General features: G+C 57.6%; 1 protein-coding gene across 5 annotated transcripts; it reads right to left on the bottom strand.

Annotated features, from left to right (window-relative positions):
• Positions 1-9: 9 nt before the first annotated feature.
• RASSF7 (Ras association domain family member 7) lies at positions 10-18,600 on the bottom strand. Of its 5 annotated transcripts, XM_055721653.1 has the most exons (7): positions 5,878-5,990; positions 5,024-5,225; positions 3,921-4,070; positions 2,815-3,719; positions 1,669-1,837; positions 893-1,003; positions 10-232 (listed from the first exon to the last, which is right to left on the bottom strand). In XM_055721653.1, exons 3-7 carry the CDS (start codon positions 4,021-4,023, stop codon positions 201-203), a joined length of 1,320 nt encoding a protein of 439 aa, XP_055577628.1. In that variant the 5' UTR covers positions 4,024-4,070; positions 5,024-5,225; positions 5,878-5,990; the 3' UTR covers positions 10-200. The 5 variants fall into 5 exon arrangements, with proteins under 5 accessions (XP_055577628.1, XP_055577630.1, XP_055577629.1 ...); XM_055721655.1 differs by lacking the exons at positions 5,024-5,225; positions 5,878-5,990 and adding an exon at positions 18,380-18,600 and having other exon boundaries at positions 3,921-4,074; XM_055721654.1 differs by lacking the exons at positions 5,024-5,225; positions 5,878-5,990 and adding an exon at positions 17,368-17,479 and having other exon boundaries at positions 3,921-4,074.
• Between the last annotated feature and the right edge of the window lie 1,154 nt (positions 18,601-19,754).

Below are 19,754 nucleotides of genomic sequence, written 5' to 3'. Positions count from 1 at the left end.
GGAAAAGGGTTGCTTTGTCTCGTCGGTCTCTGGTTTTATTTTACAGTCTGTAAAAATAGTCTGGCCGTCCACATCCATTCACGATATAAAGCAGTAAAAAGAAAAAAAAAAAGATATATATATGTATAAATATATATAATATGGTTTATTTATACAGTTACACTTGCAAGGCAATCCATCCTCCGCCAGCCGGGGCCCTTCTACCTCCAGATGCTCTGCCTGGCTGATACAACTGCAAGACAAGACAAAACCAACCTGAGTGACCCCATCACGGGAGGCGAGCCCTCGCGAGCAGGGGGATGGGAAACTCCCGCACTGGGAGATGGACGTGCGCATGCCACGACACCCAGGCTGAGATAGGGATGGGTGTTTTGTACCGTGAAGACGGTGGCGGTACGGTTTTATGGAGAGGATGGTGATGTGGGGAATGGGATGCTGGGATGCAGGTGGCATCGCCACGGCAGGCAGGGATGTCGCAGCTTGCTTTCGCTGCACCCAAAAACACGGTGCAAGAAGGGTCACGGGAGGTGGAAGGGGTTTTGGGGGGAACTGGTCCCCACCATCGAGCAGATCATTACTCTTGTAAAAGATCGGAGCCAAATCCTTCCCATCTTAACCCCAGCAAAGTCTTAGTCCTGGTGGATGCGGGGTGGCAGGAGAGGGGGTGAGGAGCATCCCCCCAGCTCCTGACCAGGCAGAGTGCCGGATTGCCCCGCAGCCGAGCGGAGGCTGCCAGGATGCAAGCTTTGCTCTTCCTAATGGCATCTTTATATATCTCCAGCCGCCCGCTCCCAGCACGTGCTCGCTCTCTGCAGCCCGTTTTGGGCAGCAAAAGCCTCTCCCTCCTTCCCACACGTCCTCCTGGGTTCGCCCCAGGACGTACGTTACGTACCCTCGGGGCTCAGGCTGGACACTAGGGGCTCCGGCAGGGTCCTGGGGTGGCCGAGGAACTGCTTGGTGCTGGTCCGGGGAGGGGAGTCAGTGCTGGTGCTGGGAGGAAAACCTAAGGGATGGGGAAAAAACGCCTGGCTCAGCAGGGATCGTGCCTCCCATGGCCGCTGCAGGGCTGTGGGGCAGCCACGTCCCCCTCTCCGGAGGAGACACAACCAGGTCCCTGTTCCCCCCCATCCCCTTCCACGAAAGCCCACCACCACCTCCTCTCATCCCTGCAAGGACACGGACGGGGCTCCAGCCACCATGCTCACCCTTCCCTTGCCAAACACAAAGAGGTCATCAGCAGCCGGAGCCCGTCCCCACCAGCCCGTGACCCCTGGGGGCTGATGCTGGCCCTCGGCCACCAGCTTTCTGCTGCCGCTGCACACAGCAACGCTGCAAAGGAAAGCTCCCTGCGGCCACCCCGGCCCCAAGAGCAGCAGTGCAGGATCCGACCCCTGAGCATGGCTACAAGCAGCCCCGAGGCCTCAGCGGGGAGGAGGAAGGAGCCCCAGGGCTGGCAAACCTCAGAGCCCCCCCCGGGGTGGTAAGCAACCGCCGTGCCAGTGCCAAACCCCCATTCCTGCTGCCTAACCTCAGTGCCCAGGGCAGAACCGGGCAGCTTTGGGGCTGACCCCCTCGGAGGGGGTGCTGACCCCCTCGGAGGGGAGGCAGGGAGCAGGCAGGGGTCCCACGGAGCAGCCCCCGTGGCCGAGCCGGCGGTGGCATGCTGACCTCCGTTTCTCTGGTAGGCTGGCAGCTCGTGCGGGCTCGGCTCCGGCTGGGCATCCTCCTCGGACCTGGCCTGCAGGACGGTCACCGTGGCCCCCGTCTGCTGAATAAACTGCTGCAAATTACACTGCCTCAGCTCCTTATTTAACTCCTCCAGCTCTTGGGTCTGGGCCTGCAAAACACACACCGAGGGGAGCGACAGGGTGAGCCCCACATCCCCCCCATGCCCCAAAGCCAGCTAGCACACCCCCCCGCTGGGGCTCACCCTGCCGGAGCTGGCAGAGGGGACCTCGGGGGTACCGCGGCTTGGCCGCCCCTCTCCGGGGGCCTGCGGGACCAGGAGGTGCCCGGAGTCACAGAATGCTTTTTGGAAGGGACCTTAAAGATCAGCTAGGGATGAGGAAGGCCATGTTTTGGGAACAGTCCTGCTTTGCCGCATCTCCACAAGAGGGTGCGAGCAGCTGTCAGACGCGAGATGCTCAACGTGAGATGCTGGAAGCATGGCTGCCTGGGGAAGGGGGCCTACCACCGCCTGGCTGCGCAGAACTTCTTCCTTTTGCTCCACCGAAACGGACTGGGTGTGCGGAGGGGGGATGCCACGCAGCGCCTGCACCCCCTGATGCTGGGGGTGCCGGCCAGGGGAGCCGGGGGGGTCCCTCAGCTCCACAGCTGCCACCTCCATGCTGTGCAGCTCCCCGGGGTGAGCCTGAGCCCCAGCACAGCTTGTGCGGTCAAAAGGCTTCGTGTAGCTGCACCATGGGGACCTATGCTGCCCCCCTCCACGACCCCCTTATCCAAGATAACACCGACCCTTGCACCTGCACCGCCGACCCCGCACATGGACCAGCACCAGCACCCGTGCCGGAGCGGGGTGATGCGGCACCCCCCACATGCCGGCTGGCAGGAGCCCCAGCCCAGAGAGTGACGGGTGTGGGACCCTGCGCTGGCTGGGTACCAGTGGTGGTGTCCCCTGCCAACAGCGGTCACCGCTGCTGAGCCCCCTCTGTGCACCCAGCCCCACATGCATCGGCCACGTGGGGCAAGACCAACCCCCCCCAACCCATCAGCCCCACGCCGCTGGAAAGCCGGTCCCGTGCCCTGCTGCAGGTCCTACCACCCCGGGGGGCTGCTCAGGCCAGCCCTATCTACCTGCAGGTTCCGTTCGGCTTCCTCCAGGGCCTTCTCCACGCTGGCCAGGTTGCTTTCCAGCTGGGTGCCTTGCTTGACCTTGGTCTCCAGGTCCCTTTTCATCTTGGCAGCCATGTCCTCCAGCTCTGTGGGGCTGGGCGCAGGGGTCTCCTTCCCCCTCTTGGCCCTCTCGGCCATCTCCCACTGGATCTCCTCCTGCAGGGCTTCAGTCCGGGCGCTCAGCTCATAGATCCTCTGGGTGTACTCCTCCAGGCTGGCCCGCAAGCTCCTAACCCGCTCCTGCCGCTCCCGTTCACACTCCTTCTCCAGCCGGAGCTCGCTCTGCCAAAACTCCTCCTCGCACAGCTCTGTCTCGTTCCTCCGCACCAGGTGCTCCAGGTAGAGGATCTCATCCTCCTGGCCGGTGAGCCGGCCGCGCTCCCAGAGCCGTAGGTCCGTCTCCAGGGTGTCCCCGTGGGCCTCCAAGGAATGCAGCTGCTCCTGCTGCCGCAGCACCCTCCTAAACAGCTCCTCCTTGGAGGGCTGGACCACCCCACCGCCCTCCAAGTCCATCCCCTCCCGCGCTTGGTGCCTCCAACGGCTCATGGCAAATGGGTCTCCTGAGCCTGTAGGACCCAAGTTGAAGGTCATAGATTTTTTTGGCTCCCGGGAACGGGGTGCATCCGTGCCGGCGGGCCTGGGTTTGATGGGCAAGCTGGCCCGGATGAACGTCCTCTCGGGGGCTTGGGGAGCACCCTCTGAGGAGGGCCGCTCGGCCACGCTGGGGCCCGTCCGCCGCAGGACGAACTGCACGTCGTTGGCATACTGCCCGCACTTGGCCAGCGACTCCAGAGGGCATTCCAGCGGCAGCAGCTGCCGCTCCTTCTCCCGCAGCTTCTGCACCAGCACGTAGCGGCCCGTCTGACCTGCCGGGAGGAGCAAGCGTGTCAGATGGGGAAAGCCAAGGCCAGCAATGGCGTGCCGAGGTGGGGGACATCTCTGCCACCCAACGCATGACCCCCACCCACCCAAAGTCTCTTCCCAAGAAGCACTGGCAGATGGGGCATCCGCTGGGCAGATGCCTCCACCCACGAAGGCGCACCCCCCGGCAGACGGAGATGGCTCACCGATGGCCCGTGCCAAGGCGATGACCACTTCTTGGCAGGTGGTTTGCTCCGAGACGCCGCAGACAACCCTCTGGATCCCGTCCACCCAGACCTTCAGCTCCATCCCCACGGCTGCCGGGGCTCAGGCGCGCTGGCTCATCACAGGATGCGCTGCCTGCACGGAGAAAAGAAAGCAGGTTTCCAGCCCAAGCCGCTAACGAGGAATACGAGACACTGAGAGCGGAGTCATTAAATCACCTTCAACGCCAGCCCCCCGAAAGGCACATCCTAGACCGAGCAGCTGCTCGCTGCCCCCTCCACCCACCGCCGTGGCTCGCCCCGTGCACCGGTGGCATTTTTTTGTTGACATTGTTAAAATAAACAATAAATATATTCTATTTATAATAACTATATAAATAAATAATAAAAAAAAAAAAAAATAAAAGGACTTGAGCAGCCGGTCCAAACCCTCCTGTAGTGGGAAACGACGGGGTTTGTGTGCCTGCGTGGGGCCCAGAGGGAGATGCCCAGGTCATTTCTGCTGCGAGCACCAACTTTTTATGGGTTTGCTGGACTTTCACTGCGATTCCCCTGACAATTTGGCACCACGGCACCAGTGGATTTTCCAAACAATACTGGAAAAGGCAGAGAATCCGCTGGGCGCCCTGCCTTGCAGCAGCATACCGAGAGAAGATGCAGATAATGCACATTTTAATCTCCTTACCGCCATCTCAATTTATCAGAGAGGGATTAAGAAATTAAAATAAAGCCTCTTCCTGCGTAAAAACGTGACCAAAGGTGGGGTTTGGGGAGGGGGGGGGCAGGACGAGTGCCCACAGTGAAACCCAGGCTCCCGGGGGATGCTCTGCCCAGCACCAGTGCCCAGCCCCACTCCCACCCGGCAGTTACTCCTGCGTTAAAATAACATCTGTTAGCCCGGGCACACTGCACTCCTGCCTCTTCCAGCAGCTCAACGACCCCAAGTGACTTACAAAAAAATGATAAATAAAATAAAACAAAAATGCGAGCTGTAAAGAATTCAAATATCAGAGCTTAGTGTTCTCAAACACATGCAAAGAGATATCTTTTCCCCCCAATAACGCTGGTTTTTTCGAGCATCAGACTTGCCTGAAAGCCCTGGGTGGAGGGACCTATATAGGAAATTTCCAGGTCCTTTGTCCAGGGGTTGGTCCCAAACCACTTTCCCAACCTAACCCGGCTGGTCGTGGCCTCGCCATCCCTCTGTTCCAGCTCTCCCGAGCGTGCAGCCGGGCTGCAAGAAGGCTTGATCAGGTGAAACACCACTTCTTCCTTATTTTTTATTGCCTGCTTGAGCAATCAAAGGGAGGCTTTGAAGGGTCCCGCCTCCGGCAACGAAGGATTTTAGCCATGGCTCCAGAAAGGCAAGGAGAAACCAGGGAAGGTACGGCTTGGCGAGGCCGTTCCCCATGGGTGCCGGGTCCCGTGGGTGCCACCCCCCTGCCCACCGCCGAGACGTGGCACGGGGCGGCCGCTGCGGATGCCTCTTCACTGAGCTCATGTTTGCCTTGGCTGGGTGGCCAGGGAAATCCGGCGGGGGGGAAAGTGCACCTTGGGCTCGGCCGACCTCCCCGCCAGCCCAAACCCACTAAAATTTGCAAGTTTTAGTCCAATTTCGTTTCAAAGCTGGATTTTGGCCCCGCTCCCCTACCTGCGCGTTCGAAGCTGCAACCGGCCCCCGGCGTGCGGACCAAAGTCCAGGGGCCACCACAGCACCACCCAGCTCCCCCAAAGCCACCGTCCCCCCTGCCACGGCTCCCTAACGCCCCATTTGGGGCAACAACACACCCCAGGGAGCATCCCCCCCCGCCCCCGGCCAGAGACCCGGCTGGCAGCGAACCCAGCTTCCCCTATCCCAGACCCCACGGGGAGTGCCAGGAACTTAAAAATAAATAAGGAAAAATAACGCGGCGGGTTGAATCGCGCGGCGCAGCCTCACCTTGCCCCAAAATCCCAGTTGCTGGGGGTTGCTGGGCGCAGGGGCAGGATGACCACTGGCACACCGGTCCTGGGCACCTCTCGGGGCTCACACTGGGCACCCGCCTCCAGCTGTGCCCCACCGGCCGCCCCGGTGGTTTTTTTTTTGGTTTTTTTTTTTTTTTTTTTTTTTTTTTTTTAATCATTTACCAGCAGCTCGTGTGCTGCTGCCAAAAAGCTGGGAGCGGTGGTTGCCACCTTCCCCCCCCTCCCCCGGAATGGGGGAAACCCCCTCAGAAAGCAGCTGGTGCACCCGTCTCCGCTGCGTTTCGCCCTGCCGCAACCCCCAGCACCCCAAAATCCCATTGGGTGTATTATTATTTATTATTATCCTTTAATCCTGGTTAGCACGGGGGAGGCCCCGGTTAACCAAGCGCTCACCGTGAGCCCCGGGGATTTTGGGGGTCACTGGCCCAGGCTGGCTGTTGGTACCAGGATGTTACCTGCCCCCTTGCAAGGCAGGGGTAAATAGGTCTGGGGGCTGCTCCCTCCTCGCCCCTTCCCAGGGCAGGATTAGCTCCCCCAGCCCACCCAAAGCCAGCCTGGCTGCCCCTCTCCCCCCAGAGCCCTGGGCTCACAGATGGGATGAAGGCTCATCCTCATCTGGGGGGACCAGCGATGCTCCTCGCACCCCCAGTCACTGCTCGGGGAGGGGGGGACACACCACAACCCGCAAGCGGCGCCTCATCCCACCCACGCCAGCATCACCCCGGCTCAAAGAAACCCACCGGGCAATAAACCCCCAACTCTCCCCCTCACCCCCAGCACCACCTCCGCTGCCCCTCCCCGCCCCCAGCTCTTTACCATCACTCCTAAACAACCAGCAGGGGGGGGGGGGGGGGGGGCTCCAATTGCAAATATAAACACCCACCACCCACCCCCAGTTTTGCTGCCAACCCCCTGTTTAATCAGTGGGTGCCTTCGTTACAGCGACAGGGAGCAAAAAGGGCTTTTCCTGGGGGGGGAGAACTGCATTCTATTCCTATCCACCCTCCCTGCTCCACTGATTTCTAAATCATTTTTATCGGAAGGAAACTAAGAAAGTGACTAAGTTACTGCTCCTTTCCCCATGAGATAGGTCTTAAAATTGAAGGTAGGGATGATTCATACCACCACTTCAACAAATCTCCTAACTGGGAGTTAGAATTTCAAATGCTGACACTATGAAAAAAAAAAAATTTTTTTAAAAAGTAACAATCTCGTCTCTTGCAGCTTTATGTTGTTTCCTGGCGCTGCTGTCTCCCAGCCTCCCCAGAGCTGCTGGGCTGAAGGAAGAGGAGCTGAAGGAGCATTTCTGCACGTGCTGGAGGATGCACGTTTTGTGCAGCTCCTGCAAACCACCATCTTGATGGCTGCTGGGACTCACAAGGGTTTGGTGATCTCCCTGGACCTGAAATAATACACAGCCAGCCAAGAAATGTGGCCAGTCGCCCTCCTTCCAGGAGCGAGGACAGCCCCCCATTTGCAGGGACTCCCCCCATGTCCCCCACAGGGACTCCCAGAAGCTGAGACAGTACCTTCCAGCCAAGGATTGCAAACACTTTGCAAGTGCCTCTCTCCCACATTTTGCCACACACAAGAAAAAAAAAAAAAAATCTGTTTAGGGAAATGCCACCAGCTTTGCAGCCAACAGCAAGGTCATCCATCAGCTGCAACAAGAATCCCAGAGCATCCCAAATGCCTCTTCCAGAGCTCCACACAAGCACCGTCTGGGACCAGCATGAAGGTTTTGAGCCGAGCATCCCGCCAGTGCCAAGGTCTGCCCCATTTCTGGGGGCTCACTCTCCTCCCCAGCTATGCCCACCCCCAGCAGAGCACTGGGTATGGGGCTGGGCAGGCAGGAGAGCGGCGGCGCGGGGGGAGCTTCCCAGCAAGCCTGATTAAAATTGCCAAAAGCTGGAAGGCGAGCTTTTGGGGCCAGGGTTTGAGCTGGGGTAGGGTTATAAAGTCTCATAATTCATAAATAAAGATGTATTTGTACTTGAGCAGGCTGTGATGAGCCCACCATCCAAAGAGGACCAAGGTGTCCATGGGGACCAGGGGCTCTGCATCCCTTTGGATGTGCTCCGGGCAGGTGCTGGGGTATTCTTGGTCATTTTATTCCTGCTCTGAACCTGACCCTTTCATTCCTCTCCTGCCTGATGCCAGGAGGGATGCTCATCCCAGCTGCATGCAGACACACGAATGAAAAAAAATAAACCCAATACAGGAGTAAACAGCAAGAGGCGAGGAGGAGCAGGGAGGAGCGGCCGGGTGCCACCACGCTGCGTGCCGGAGCGCTGGCAGGCTGGCCATGACTCACCGCCCCATCAGCTGCCACGCTGACGCATCCAGCAGCTATTTAATGCTTAATGCTTCCTGAGGTCCCTCCCTGCCCCAAGCACTGGGCCCAGCTCCTGGGCACCAAACAGAAGAGGTGGTGCTTGCCCGTGTGCTGAAACCCTCTGGTGGGACTAAAGCCTGCCCGTTACTCGGGCGAGAAATGACTCAACGTGGAGAAGATCCATGGGGAATCAAAGCCTCCTGACGGTGCCCGTCCTGCAGCAGGCTGGAGGGGATGGGCCATGGTCCAGGCTCCCCTCCAGCCCATGTAGGGTCCCTCCTGCCTTGGGTCCCTCTTTTGGAGCAGCATCACCTGCCCTCAGCTGGGCTGTTGCAGGGGCAGAGGAGCTTTGCTGACCCTTCCACGCTGTGTCCATCCCAGGTCAGAAGGTGATGCCATGGTCAAAGGTGAGGGCTGTTGATGTCACCAGCAGGTCCAACACTGCGGGGGAGATCAGCCATGGCAGGGGCTGGTGCTGTGGCACTTCCTGGGCTGGACGCAGATGATCAGCCATGGTAGAGCTGCAGCTCTTCCTGAGTTGGCAGGTCCCACGCCAGGTGGAGACGATCAACCAAAGCTCTCATTGAGCTGTCCACAAAGCAGAGCCTGGCTGGTGACCACCGATGATGGTCGCTGCCACAGCAAGCGGGGAGCGCCAGGCAAAGCCTGCCTGTAGCCATGCGGTGCAGGACAGTTCCACGGTGCCACGCTCCTCCTGAGGATGCTGGCCTGGGATCCTGAAGGGACACCATCTCCTGGCCTGGTACAAAGCAGCCAAGAGAGCCACCTACCAAAGAGGTCATCGTCCCCTGCTGCAGCATGAGGGCCACCAGGACACAGGCACAGGGCTCCAGCCTGAGGCAGCAAATGGGTTAATTCATCCTGGCACAAAGAGCTGACAAGGGTCAAATGAGCTCAAGAGGTGACAAACAAGTCCTACCAGCGTGGTGGCAGCCCAGAGAGGCAGCTCTTCACCCCTCCACCATCACAAGGAGGGTGTGCAAGTGTTACTCGCCCCCGAGACCTATGGAAGCCACCAGCTCTTACACAAGGTGGCCACAAGCACCCAGGAGCAAGGAAGCAGCAGGCACAGGGCTCTAATTCAAACCCAAGCAGCTTATTTAGGGGTGGCCATAATAGTCCCCACATCCTTGGTCCACCCACCGCGCTCCATCCAGCTCCCTGCTCCACACAGCATGCCTGACAGCAAGCCCTAAAAATCAGCAAACGACCGAAATTAGTAGTTTCAAAACCACACGAGGGCTTTGCAGGCTCTGCTTTTCTCTCCTCTTCCAGCTGGAGAAGCCCCAGGTGGGGACAGTGACACCGCAAACACACCCTGAAGGTGCAGCTTTGCCGGGACGTGCAGACGGATGGATGGATGGATGGATGGATGGATGGATGCCAGCCCACATGGGTCCCCGGGCTCCGCCGCACTTCTAGAGCGAGCGGCTTCCGTGGGGGCATCTCCCGGTGTGTAACGCACACTCAACACCCACAGAAGGGACACCCATATGTCAAGGGCTTTTTGCACCCAAAGCAGATTGAAGGGCCAAGACCTGGAGAACTAAGCCCTGTGGCACTTATGTCACTCAAGTGCTGAAGCATCACCTGAGCCTGAAGTCACAGACCACCGCTGAAGCCCCCCGGCACCCCACGGGGCACGTGTCCCACACGTTAGGACCTTGCAGGAACTGCCCAAAGAGACGGATTCCTGGAGAGCCATAAACACCACCCCAGCAAACCCCATTAAGAACAAAATAGAGGCTCCACTTCCTCCCCAAAATTACAGACCCACGCTAACATGCCTGGGGTGTGCCAGCAAGGCTGGCCGATGCCGAGCAGGGTGGGAAGAGCCTGGGACAAATCCTGCCCAGGGCTGCGACGCAGGACGGGGACAGGCCTCGGGGTGATGGCCTTCAGCAGGGATTTAGGGGAGGGAGGCTCACCCCTTGGCGGATGCGGGGGATGCTCACCCCGTCCCAGCCCCACCTGCAGGGATTTCTCTCACTGGTTTTTTCACCCAAGCTTTTGGGTCTGCTATGGAATCGGACCCACACGAAGGCTTTAGAAACAGCACTGGGAAGGAGCTGGAGAACTTCTTTCCCCCCTCCTCAGAAGCCCAGGTTTGTGGCCATGGCAGGCCAGCGTCAAGCCACGTGTTGAAACACCAAAGATCGTGGGCAGCGACGACATTTCGGGGATGTTTACTAGCCAGTCCACCCCGCCGCTGAGCAACCACCTGAAAGCTCATTATAAATTAAAAGCAGCCAAAAACCCCTCCGTCCACCTACGGCACGCACAGGTATCAGCGTTTCAGCCTGGAAGGGGAAGGATCGTCTTCCTCGCCTTCATGCATCGTGTTTCTCCCTTGCAGCACCCATGGTTACTGGCCACGGCGGGAGGGCGGCTGGCAAGGCTGGCTAGCAAAGCCTGCCGTGGGCATGGAGGTTTGCAAGGGAAGCATTAGCAGCACCCGCTGTAACCGCTGCCACCCAGCCCAGCCAAGAGCCGCTTCACAAAGCACCTGAGAGTAAATGCATAGTTTCCTCTCAAGGGGGCGAAGCAAAATTAGCCACACGCAGATCAGAGGGGAAAGAGGGAAAGCCTTTGTGCTGCCATGCTCCTTTTTCCACGCGGAATTGAACCCACCTGGATGCCGAGCCCAGGAGGGGCTGGGGAGCCATTTCGGTGTTCAGCTCTGGGCACGGCTGGGTCTGGGTGCCTTTGGGCCCCAGGCTGAGCTAGATCAGCCTTAAGGATGAGGGGTTGTACTTGAAAAACTTTCAGGGTCGAGTCTGCCCCTCAATTTTTCCCTAGAACTGCTGCCTTCATTTTTTAACACCAAAAATCTGGCGCTCGCTCTTCAGCTGTCAAGGCACCGCTGTACCTGCAGTTGCCGCCCAGCTGCGACCCCCAGTGCAGCAGCTCCGGGATGCCCAAATGTCCGTTCCTTCATGGATAACTCACAATCCAGCCCTTAAAAGCCAAGCTCTGAAGGGTATTTGCCAGACCATCTGCATGCAAACACCGGCACGATGCTGCAGGTCCAGCATCTCTGCCACGTTGTTCATCTTCCACAGCCGCCATTGGCAAATGCATGCTGCAGTTTGTGAATATTCCCTCGTTATTACACAGCCCATTCCCCAAGTCAGAAAACAGCTTACACTTTTCATCATGTGGGATGCAGGAGGAATGCTGCGAATCTGGAGATGCAAGAGCCTGTTCAAGCCCTGGAAAACACTCTGAAGTACCCAAAGTACCTGCTTTCTCCTCCCCAGCCAAAGAGGAGAAGTGTTACCATTTCCTCCAAATTTCCATTTTCTCTCCCTCAAGGCAAGACCAAAATGGAGAAAACCCAACTAAGGAGCAGTTTCTCCCAGTGTCTCTAGAAGAGCCAGAAAGGACCCTCAAAGTGCAGCTTCCTTGTGATCCAGCCCAGAGGACGAGATGCACCCTGGCCACCCGCAGGGATGTCTCCCCGGCTCATCTCAAAGTGATCAAGGATTTCATTTCCACAGGATGACAGGAAAATTCAGGCTCTGCACCTCTCCTCCAAACAGGACCAGGGACATGAAAAAGCCAAATGACCTACAAATATTCTCCCCGCAACCTGCCTTCCAGCCTCCTTCAGAAGAGCTGGCGTCAGCCACCAGCAACCCTCTTTCCACTCCAATTCTCATCCTAGGGGAGAGGGTAATTAACAAATTAGCAAATGCAAAACCAGGGATAAACCTTCCAGATTTTATTTTCCATTTCCAGAATAACTCACAGTTTCCTACCCTGCTACCAAGGACGCGCTGCTGGGGCTCCAGAGGAGAGGACGCACTGATGAATATGCAGGTGCATGCTGCCACAGATATTTATTTATAACTTTGTAGGATTAAAAAGGCCTTTAATGACCATTTGCCGAGAGCTGAATTTGTTCCTTTCTTTCTCTCACATATACACAGATGCAGAGACAAATAAACAAGAGACCTAGAATTAATCCAGGCTGAAAGCTTTGATAAGACACTTGGGTATTTTAGAAGTCTCCGCTTTCACGCTACCTGGCACATGATTAATTAGGTGGAGGTGCTACCCATCTCCGCCAGAACCCACCCTGAGATAACCAGCTCTTTAAAGCACTGAAATCGAGACACTTCTTTGGAGGGGCAGCTCAGTCCCCTCCCTGGCACTAAAACTGCCATCCGTGGTGGGTACCAGTCACGTCCTCCAACGAGCGATGGAGACCAGGGCTGTGTGACCAACTTTGATCCCCAAAGCCACCTTGTCAGGAGGCAGGGAACCTCTGGCTGAAGTAGTTTCTATGCTGGCAAAGGGCTCCACAGGTCTCCATGCCAAGGTCAAGGGCTCTGCCAGCACTTGGTGATACCCAAAAGACCAAAAGGGGATGGGAACCAGTGCCAGGGTCTGTGCCGGCCCCCCTGCCTGCACAGGGAAGGACCTGCAATAAAAATATCTTTTTTTTTTTTTTTTCCCAGAAGCATTTAGGAGCTTAATCCTCATGCAACTCATGCTCACCTGGGGTCACTTTGGGGAAGCTCAGCCTTCTGAACCTCCTGCCTCAACTTCTTTATACTCCCAGCAGGTCATGAAAAAGCCAAGCGAATTCAAAGAGGACAGCACCAAGCCCAACAACACAGCCTGGGCAATCCTCAAACCACGTTAAAACACTCCAAAAATTACCTGAGGCAAAGAAGATTTGGGGGACAGCTAGTCCTTGGCGTGCAGCATCTCAAAGCTGCAAAGCAATGTTGTTTCTAGCGCATCCACTCCTGGGTCCCAGGGACGTTTCCCTGCCAGAGCGGGAGAGCAAATGTCCTTTCGCAACGTAAGATGCTGAGTTTGTAGGATTTTTAAAAGACTAGAAAGAGCAATAGAAAAGGACTTCTTTAAAAAAAAAAAAAAAAAAAGCCTACAGGAGTCCTTTCCGTGGCACAAATCCCTGCGCACACACAGTTTTTCCCCTCATTGATGGTGGGGCAGGTGGGAATACCTCAGACCAGGCATGACGTGGTACAACCTGGTGCCCAGGCTGGGTTAGCCCTGGGAAAGCCTGGCAGAGCCACCCACCCTTTTGGGATGGGACCCCCAGGACTTGACAAGCTGCCCTGAGAAATCCACATCCCAAAGGAACGTGAGCAGGGAGGGAAGGAAGGGGAGACATCCTCGGAGCAAGCCCAGGGAACACCTGACTTCCTACAAGCACAAACCATTAAGCAAAGACCTGGGCATACTGGTCAAGGGATCAAGGAGACCACGAGCTGCTTCCTGCCAATTAATTAAGCTCAGGTTGTCCGTCAGAGAAGCTGGTTGGGGGTTGTGTTGCAGGAACCCCCCAGCACCAATCATGACACGCGGAGAGGTAGAAGCCCACCGCCTGCCCCCCCCAGCTTTGTGCTGGTGCTTTGCAGAGAGAAGCGCTGCCACCTCCAAATGTTGCTAGAACTTGGAAAAAAATTAAATAAATAAAAATCAGTGAGTGAAAAAAGCAAGCGCAAAGCAGCCAAAAACCCCAGCCCGACCATCTTTATTCTTGCCCAGAGAAGCCTGCGGCGTTCATCCGACCCCCGGCACACCACCGGCGCCTCAGGCGAGCACCCAGAGGTGGAGATGAGCTCCCTGCTGCACACCCGCACCCCCTGGGGAAAGTGGTATTCCCGGCAGGAATTATTAAACCAGCACGAACCCTAAAAATAATGCTCTTCCCATGATCCCTCAGCCAGGCAGCTTCACAGTACCAGCCAGCGGCTTCCCCCGGGCTGGCAGGAAAAGCAGGGAGCAAAGGGATGCTGCCGCTCGCCCGGCTTTTCTGCTGACCCAGCGGCTATCCTATAGGATGCTATAGGTGCCTCCAAAGTCCCCAGGCTCAGGAGCGTGGTGCTAGGTCTAACCACTTGGGGTACCTCTGTCTAGAGCACCGTAGCATCCCATCACCAGTCCTCCCAGTTACGCTGGAGGCATCTGGGGGCACACGTGGAGGGTTGAGCATGCGGCTCCTCAAAGCACGGGCTGCAGCAGGGCTACGAAGCAGCAGGGGAAGCCTTCCCAAATTCAGGCAGTGCTCAACTGCCCCAAAGTTTCCAGCTCAGGGCTGATCCACCCATGTCTTCAGGTAAGAAGTGTTGTGGGTTTTGGGGTTTTTTGTTCCCTTTCTTGTTCCTTCCTTTCTTTAAGCAATGAGTTACTGTAGATGACTTGCCCGGGGCAGCTGGAAGCACCCCAGCCCTCAAGAAAGTGCTGACACCAGTCCACAAAAAGCCAGATAATCAGCTGCTTTTAGAAGCTCATGAACTTGGCATCCGAAAAATGGAAGGACATAAAATTGTTAGCAATCATTTGCAATAATAGGATTTTGTTAAAAACCTTCCATGGAGACACGCTTATGCCTTAATTTGACTACGCCGGTTTACAAGGGCACAGACAAGTTGGGGCAGATTGAGGAACATCCCATAAAAAGATGCTCTTGAAAACAATGCGTAGACACGGAGCTAATACTTAAAATGTCCCTCACGCCTTTAGTTAAACCCGGGCACAGAGCAACCTACCGTCAGGCAGGTCCTGGACCTCTCCCTGGCCGCCACCGCGCCTGACATCGTGGCACTCAAAGAACCGCTCTGCTCCGAAGCCCTGGCACGCACGCGATGGCCTCCCAGCCAGGGAGGACCAACCCCTTGCCTGGACATGGTCCCAAAGCATCCTGCTCCCTGGCACACTGAGGGACAACAGAACACGGGCTTGGGTCACTTCCAAGCCACCACCGGAGGTTTTTCCCCATAGCAGAAGACACAAATGGGACAGGACAGAGACACATTGGAAAACATGGATGAGAAGAACCAGAGGGGACAGCGGCAGGTGCACTTGGGTAACGTCCCCCTGCAGCACGTGGTGGCAACCGTGACACACGTCCCCGCGACGGAGGTGGGCAGCACACCAGCTCCCACCCAGCCCCATTTCACAGCCAGTCCCCAAAAACACTTTGGCGCAGAGGCTCCCCTGTTTGCCCAGGCACAGTAACTCCCTGGATCTCCAGTAATTACCCCCCGCCACCTTTTTTTGGTCAAGTTGTATTTCAAAGAGCAGGGCAGGGAGCACCCCCAGGGTGATCCAGCCTGGACATCACCACGCCGCTCTGGCTGCCTACCACCCGGCTGCCAAAAGGTTTAGTGAAGCCTGGCAAGCTCCCCAGCGTGCTCCCTAGGGCCTGAGGGTACCCCAAGCTACTGAGCATCTGTGTGCAGCTGTAGCTCACTTTTCTTAAGCGTAAGTAAAAAAATTAAAAAAATCATCCTTAGTTCTTGTTTTATTATCAGACTGCTGGTCAGGTGCACCGCCGCCACCCCCCTTCAAGCCCTGGGTAGAGCTAACTCCCATCTCTCCCACACTCGTTTGCAAAGAGTTTTATTTTTTAGAGCAACCGGCATCCCCTGACAAGGGAATTTCAGAGCGCAGGACCCCCAGCCCCACAGTGTTCACCACTGCCGAAAGGTTTTGGGAAGATGCGTGTACTTGGAGGGGGGGGCTTCCCGATTTCCGTGCTATTCCTTTCAAGAGAGCGTGGGGAAGGCAGCGGAGCTATGCCGAGAGGGAGGCCAGGCGCCGTGCTCAGGCTCTCTAGGCAGATAACCGGGATGCAGGAGGATTCCTGGCATTCCAGCGGCACCAGCAGAAGGCAAGAGCATCCTCCCTTCCCCGCAGCCCCTTCCCCAGCAGACAGGGCTGGCAGTGCCCAGCAAGGCAGGCAAGCGGCGTTCGCACACGCTGCCCGCTCACAACCGCTGCGGATGCAGCATGTGCCCGCGGGCTCCCGCTCCCACTCCCCAAGAGCTGCCATCGCTGCGGCGGTGGGAGCGCGACCCCCGGCCACCCGGCGCGGGCAGCGGGCAGGTGGGCACACGGCGCCGCTGCCGGAGCCTGGCGGGATCCCGCACCCCGCCATCTGACAGCCCTGCTCCGCCGTTCGTGCTGCCACACGCTGCCGGGCCCAGCGCCTGCCCGGCAAGTCTCGGCACAGCACCGAGCCAGGGCCCGCAAGCACGCCGTTAGCAGCGGCATCCCTGGGAGCCGGCCTGCCTTACCGCCAGCGGTGGCCCAAGCTCCCGCCTCGCCTCTCCAGAGCATTTCTCACCCGTTTCCACCTGCCTCTTCCTCATTCCTCCTGAAATCAGCCATCCCGAGGGGAGCGCCACGGGCTGCGCTGGATGCAGCCGCTCTGCTTGAGTGCAGACGCATGGCCGCGACCCCTGCCTCGTGCAACGCCATCGCCGAGCCTGCGCTCGGCTTTGTACCGCGCAACTGGCCCTTTTTAACCGCGCAACTGGCCCTTTTTTAACCGTGCAATTTCAAAGTGCTGTTGCAGGGCTGGGAAAAACCAGGGAGAGGAGTTTGCTCTCCCACCCTCATGGGGCCAGAAGCGGAGTCGGGCGAGAAGTGGAGTTACGAAACAACCTGCCGGCAGAGTTCACAGAAGGCATCAGAAGTATGCAGCAGGGAGCCAGGCTCGCCTCGAGGAATTTAACCCCTCTCCTTGGGGAACTGGGGTGTCTCCGAAGGGAGGGAAGGACGGGCAGCTTGGCCCCATGGATGCAGCCAGCGCCGAGCCCGGGGCTCCGGCTGGTGTCCTGGGGGACAAGTGGGAGCACGATGCTGCCCCTTCCAGCGCTGGGAGCCGCTGGGGGTGCCGGTGCCAGCCCCCGGTGCCCCGGCCCGGCGGGGGGGGGCCAAGCCACCCCGCGCTTGAGCAAGCGGGACACGGCCGGTACGGCTTGGGCTCAGGGGGCTTGCGGGTGCCGAAAGCCGCTGCCAGCTCTCGGTACGGGCCCTGGGGGTCCTGCAGGCACCTGTCCCGCTCCGCACCTCCAAAGAGCCGGGCTACCCCCGGTGCCGGAGGCCCCGCAAGCAGACTGGGCGCTGGCTGCGCCGGGCACGGCTCACCCCGGGCACGGCTCACCCCGGGCACGACGCCGCCGCCCCCTCCCCGCCTGCCTCCGTCCCCGCCTCCCTCCCCGGGCAGGGCCGGGCCGGGCCGGGCCGGGCCGGGCCGCGCCGCGGCGCTGCAAAGCGGCGGCGGCGGCGGCTGCCCCTCGGCGGGAGGCCCGGCCCTGCCCGGCCCCGCTGCGCGCTCACCTGCCGCCGGCCCGGCCCCGGCCCCGGCTGCGGCCCCGGCTCCCCGGCAGCGCCGGCCGCTCCGCTCCCGCCGCTCCGCTCCGCAGCGCGGAGCCGCGGAGCCCTGCAGCCCCGCCCCCGTCCGACCACGCCCCCCGCCCGGGCACGCCCCCTTCTGGCCACGCCTCCCCGGCAGGTGAGCCCCGCCCCGAAGGCTCACGGTGCCCTTGGGTTTTTTAGAAGTCTCAAATTCTCTTTTTTTTTTTTAAAAATAAATTCTTAAATCCTCCTTTTTAACCAAGAGGTTCAGCATTTTCCTGTAAGAAAAAGTCTTAAATTCTCCTTTTTTGAAAAAAGAGGTTTAGATTTCTCCTTCAAAAAAAAGTCTTAAATCCTCCTTTTTTAAAGAAAGAAGTTTAGAATTCTCCTTTTAAAAAAGTCTTAAATCCTCCCGTTTGATTTTTTAAAAACTCAGAACTCTTAAAATCTCCTTTCCCCTCCCAAAGTCCTAAAATCTCCTTCTAAATAAAAAAACTCTATTGAAAAGTATTACTTCTCCTTTTATTTTTGAAAAAGGCCTGAAACTCTCTTTTTCTTCCAAAAAAGAAAAAGCCTTAAATCATCATCATGTTTTTTAAGAGAAGTCTCATATTCTCCTTTTTTTAGAAAGCCCCCCCAGCTGCCTGGTGTGGCAGGTCAATGGTGGGACAGGGGCACGGCCCCCCCTCGCAGGGACAGAGCCTGGCCTGGTGCCGGGGGGGGGGGCAGCACCCCACCCCCCCCCACCCCCCCCCACCCACCCCCCCCACCCCCCCCCACCCCCCCCCTTCAGCTGGCCGGGGGCTTCGAACACCCTAAAACCGCAGAGAGGCGACGGGAGGGAGACAGGTTCATCCGGTTTGGGAAGAAGCAGGTGCTTGCTGTCATGCCGGAGGCTTTGGAAACTCCTCACCTCCTCCCTTCACTTGCTTTTCCCAGCCCAGCTCCCAAAAAAGCCCCCTCTGAAAGCTCCCCCCGCCTCGCACGCCCATACCCTTCTGATGAGGACGGCTGCGGTGGCACCAGCCTCAGCATCCCAAGCCCGGTGGTCCCCATCATGAGGATGCTCCAGCCATGGCCGTGCTGGCGGGGCAGGCACAGCGCTGCCTTGCTATTTCTTTTTCCAGCAACTCTTGTGCAACATCATCCCGCTCATGAGAAAGGACAGCCCATCCATCAGACCTTGGGGACCCAGGTGGGCGCCCTGAAACTGATGGCAGGGCTGCTGCTCTGTCACGAAACGCGCGTTAGTTTTTACAAATCCCCATCTCACATCGACCTCGTCAGGTTTACAACGTCCTTAACTACTCGCTTCCCCGCATCCGAGCAGGACTAGGAGGTGATGCAACACACGAGTATGTAGCTGTCACTCGGCAGTTTTAATTGGGTTTTTAAATGAAGTTTTCTGTTGTTCTGACATATTCCTCATAATTATGATCTCCTAAAATTGGATAATACACCTGGCACTCCGTAACACGGGCCATGCCCCGGAGACCTTACGGCGCAGGAGGAACAAAGATCTATGCAAGAAAACAACAAAAGCTGTTCTCAGGAGATACATATCTTATTTATTAGCTTGGATACTCTGCTGAGATCCTAATCGGACACAAACTGAGCAGAGGTTTGTTTGCCATTACCGAGGACGGCTGTCTTTTAAAAAAAAGGTTTTGAGTTTTAAATCTTTCTACCTTTAGCAGCTTTAGAAAAGATTGGAAATCTCTTTTCCCTTGTCCAAGCCAAGCCATTACCGTGGGAAATAAATAAACTCCCAACGCTGCACTCGCAAGCCTGCGTGATCCCTTGGTCCACTGCCCTACAAAGAGTTCTCTGTGCCTTCCATCAGCTGAGAGGGATGGAATTGTCCAGGGGACAGTTTCATCCAGGGGACAGTTTCATCCTGGTGACTTCTTCCAGCCCGGCTGCTCACAGACCACTTCCTCCAAGCCTTGCAGTGTCCCAGCCCACCTCTGGTTTTATTCCCCAAGCCCACGTGGCCCCGAGGCCATCTCCAGGGCCTGACCCAGGAACAGTGACTGAGCTGATCTCGGGGGTCTGTGCTCCGAGAGGCTCCTCGCCGGGTGCTCTACAGGTGGGGCTTAAAAGTTTAAAGAGTCACACGCTCATTGGAGCTGAGCAGGCAAGCTGCTTTTGGGAGGAGAGCCGAGCGACCTCAGCATCTTTAGCAGCTGAATTTTAACCAAGCAGGTCCTTTGGTCCCTCCAGCACCCTCCCCATTGCGGGCAAGACAGTAACCCTATCTGAGCTTCCCCAGAGATGATGCTGGCTGGCTGATGTGCTCAGGAGCACAACAAGAAGGCTCTTTGTTCTGAGGCTTCTTAAGATACAGAATATGTTTGCCAAAAAAAAAA

This window comes from Falco cherrug, chromosome 10, assembly GCF_023634085.1.
Source record: "Falco cherrug isolate bFalChe1 chromosome 10, bFalChe1.pri, whole genome shotgun sequence".
Lineage (NCBI taxonomy): Eukaryota > Metazoa > Chordata > Aves > Falconiformes > Falconidae > Falco > Falco cherrug.
Note: the sequence above shows the minus strand (reverse complement) of the source record. Positions and strands in the feature narration are given on the sequence as shown.